Here is a 2,824-nt window from a genome sequence, read left to right on the forward strand (position 1 = left end):
TCATTTTCTCCTGGTGAGAGGAGTCCTAGCAGGAGGAGCCACTTCTTTCCTTACCTGGAGAACTAGTTTTGTAGATCTTCCAGGGACCTTCCTGCCCCTTTTCCCTACCTCAGACAAGGACAAATCATCCTTATCACTGTCAAACTCCTCATCTCCAACAAAAAGATTTGACGAAGGCCTAGTTTCTTCACCCCTTTCCTCTCCGAGAACTTCTTCTAAAGAGGCCATGGTTGTGTTCCCAATAGCCATAGAGCCTTCAGACTCCCCACTAGTATTTTCCTCCTCACTCTCAGGTTCAGTGCCCTCACTATCACTTTCTTTTTCATCTTCATTACCCTCACTCTCAAACTCTCCTTCTCCCCCACTTTTTTTTTCTTCTTTTGCTAAGTCTTCCACTTGTTCACCTAGTTGTTCTTCTTCCGTACTCTCTTTTTCCTTCCCAGATTCCCCCTAATTCTCACTCTTTTTCTCATCAATACTATGAGCTATTTCCTGAACCTAGGGCTCCTCATGACTAGCTCCCTCTCATCCCTTCCCATGAACTTCCCCATCATCCTCATCCTCAGTCAAACTATAAGAAGAACCACCTGAAGCCTCTTTATTCTCTGTTTGTTTCTCCATTTCCTCCTCAACCACAAGTATATCATCAGTGGTGTCCATAATTCTTCCCTGAGTTACAACTTCAGTTTCTACAGTAGTATCATCTACATGTGGTTATCACTCATGGGTGCAACAGTTTCCAAATAGGCAACCTCAATAGAAGAAACTAGAACATCAAGCTTTGATGGAGGTGATTTTACCTGATCAGCCGTGAAAAATGTAGATTTCCTCTGAGCCACAACTTTCTGAACAACAGTTTCCCCCTTAGCAACAACACGAATCACCATCTTGTCATTGTTAACTGATTTTCTTAAATTAGCCTTGATCTTAGTAGGTTTGGAGGTAATTCTGGGAGCAGATACAGGTGCATGGGCAGTTGGTTTTGTGGATGAAGGTCCAGTAGAGGTGGAAATTGCAGGTACAATAGTAGTAGGGGACGATGATGTAAGTACAGTAGAGGGTGTGGGTGGAGATGCAACAGGTGCAGGTGCAGATTGACTGGTTGATTTTGCACTTTTCTTAGGTTGGGCTTCATAATTTTAGGTTTTGCTTCAGTCTTAGATGAAGATTTTGCCTTAGAGTGAGCTTGGCTTGACTTTGTCATGGTGATGAGAGAACAAGGGAATTTTCTTTGGTTCTTACTTAGGGTTTGAGAGGAACAATGAGGTCTGAGAGATGTATCACATGAGGGTTTTTAAAGAGGGTAGTCCTGATTTGAATAGATGAAGGAAGGTAACTGAATTTGAGTTCTAACGTGACTCTAATAACAGTTACTTTTGGCTGCTAGACTTTTAAAAGTAATTAGACTCTAATTGTTCTAGGATTCCCCCATGATCCTTGAATTTGATAACAAATAGGAGTGATGCTAATAGGATTAGAAAGTCTGAGTATAGCAGTAATTTTAGTTACTAAGTCCCAATGATTTAAGACAAGATGGTACGTACCTGAGTCAAAGAAATAACTCCTTAGTAATTTTTGCATTAAAGCTTCAGCATAGTAGGTTAGTATCATAAGGCATAGTTATCAACTAGACTTTCTAGGCGAGTGTGTGTGCTTAGGACAAGCACAGGACTGAATCAAGCATTTTATACTGAACTATCTATATCTAATTGTAATTTTTCTATCCAGTCATTGGGTTCAACCTAGTTGGAGGTATTGCTTAACCCTAGTTCCAGTGTATTTCTTTCAAAGTGATCCCTACTTAGTGTCTTAGTGAAAATGTCAATAATTTGATCTTCAGTTTTACAGAAATTGATTGAGATATTTCCTTTTTTCAACATTATCTTTGAGAAAGTGATGTCTGATATCAATATGCTTTGTTCTCTTATGCTGACAAGGAATATTAGCAACATTTATGGCACTAGTATTGTCACGAAAAATAGGAACACAATCAACAAAAATACCATAGTCCCTGAGCTGATGCTTTATCCATCGCAGTTGAGCACAACAAGATGCTACTACCACATATTCTGCTTCAGTTATAGATAGAGCCACTGAGCTATGCTTCTTTTTTCCCCAGGACACCAGGAAAGAACCAAGAAAGTCTGTTGTTCCTGAAGCGCTTTTCCTGTCAACATGGAACTCTGCATAGTCTGCATCAACATAACCAACTAGATCAAAGCAATTTCCTCTTGGATACCATAGACACAACTCAGGAGTCCCTTTGAGATATATGAGTATTCTTTTGACAACCTTTAGATGAGACTCTTTGGGGTTAGCCTAAAATCTTGCAAATAGTCCCATACTGAACATAATATCAGGCCTGCTTGTTGTGAGATATAACAGTGATCCAATCATTCCTCTATACGACCTTTGTTCCACACTTTTCCATTATTAATCAAGATCCAGCTTTGTTGCAATGGAAATAGGAGTGTTAATTGACTTAGAAGAGTCCATGTTGAATTTTTTCAACAGTTCTGTGATGTATTTTTGCAGAAGGATCATGGTTCCAGTGGGTGTCTGTTTGATCTACAGCCCCAATAAGAAATTCAGTTTACCCATCATGCTCATTTCAAACTCATTCCTCATTATTTCAGAAAATTCCTTGCACATTGCTTCATTTGTAGCCCCAAAGATGATATCATCCATATACACCTGTACAATCCGAAGATTTTTTCCTTGTTCCTCAAAAACAATGTGTTGTCTACCTTTTCTCTTACAAAGTTATTGGTTAAGAGGAATTTTGAAAGCCTCTCATACCAGGCTCTTGGAGCCTGTTTCAGTC

The 2,824-nt window shown here is 39.4% G+C and overlaps 1 protein-coding gene across 1 annotated transcript; it reads right to left on the reverse strand.

Moving 5' to 3' along the window:
* On the reverse strand, positions 1-660 carry LOC104114039 (uncharacterized). Its single transcript, XM_009624382.1, has 2 exons — positions 544-660; positions 1-450 (listed from the first exon to the last, which is right to left on the reverse strand). Exons 1-2 carry the CDS (start codon positions 658-660, stop codon positions 1-3), a joined length of 567 nt encoding a protein of 188 aa, XP_009622677.1.
* Between the last annotated feature and the right edge of the window lie 2,164 nt (positions 661-2,824).

The sequence above is a fragment of the Nicotiana tomentosiformis genome, chromosome 12, assembly GCF_000390325.3.
Source record: "Nicotiana tomentosiformis chromosome 12, ASM39032v3, whole genome shotgun sequence".
In the NCBI taxonomy this organism is placed as follows: Eukaryota; Viridiplantae; Streptophyta; class Magnoliopsida; order Solanales; family Solanaceae; genus Nicotiana; species Nicotiana tomentosiformis.

Bases quoted from the DNA above. Each gene is read 5' to 3' on its own strand.
- LOC104114039 (XM_009624382.1), bottom strand. From the start codon at position 660: ATGGACACCACTGATGATATACTTGTGGTTGAGGAGGAAATGGAGAAA. The intron at 451-543 runs GTTCATGGGAAG...AGTGAGAATTAG, and splicing joins AGGATGAGGATGATGGGGAA to GGGGAATCTGGGAAGGAAAA.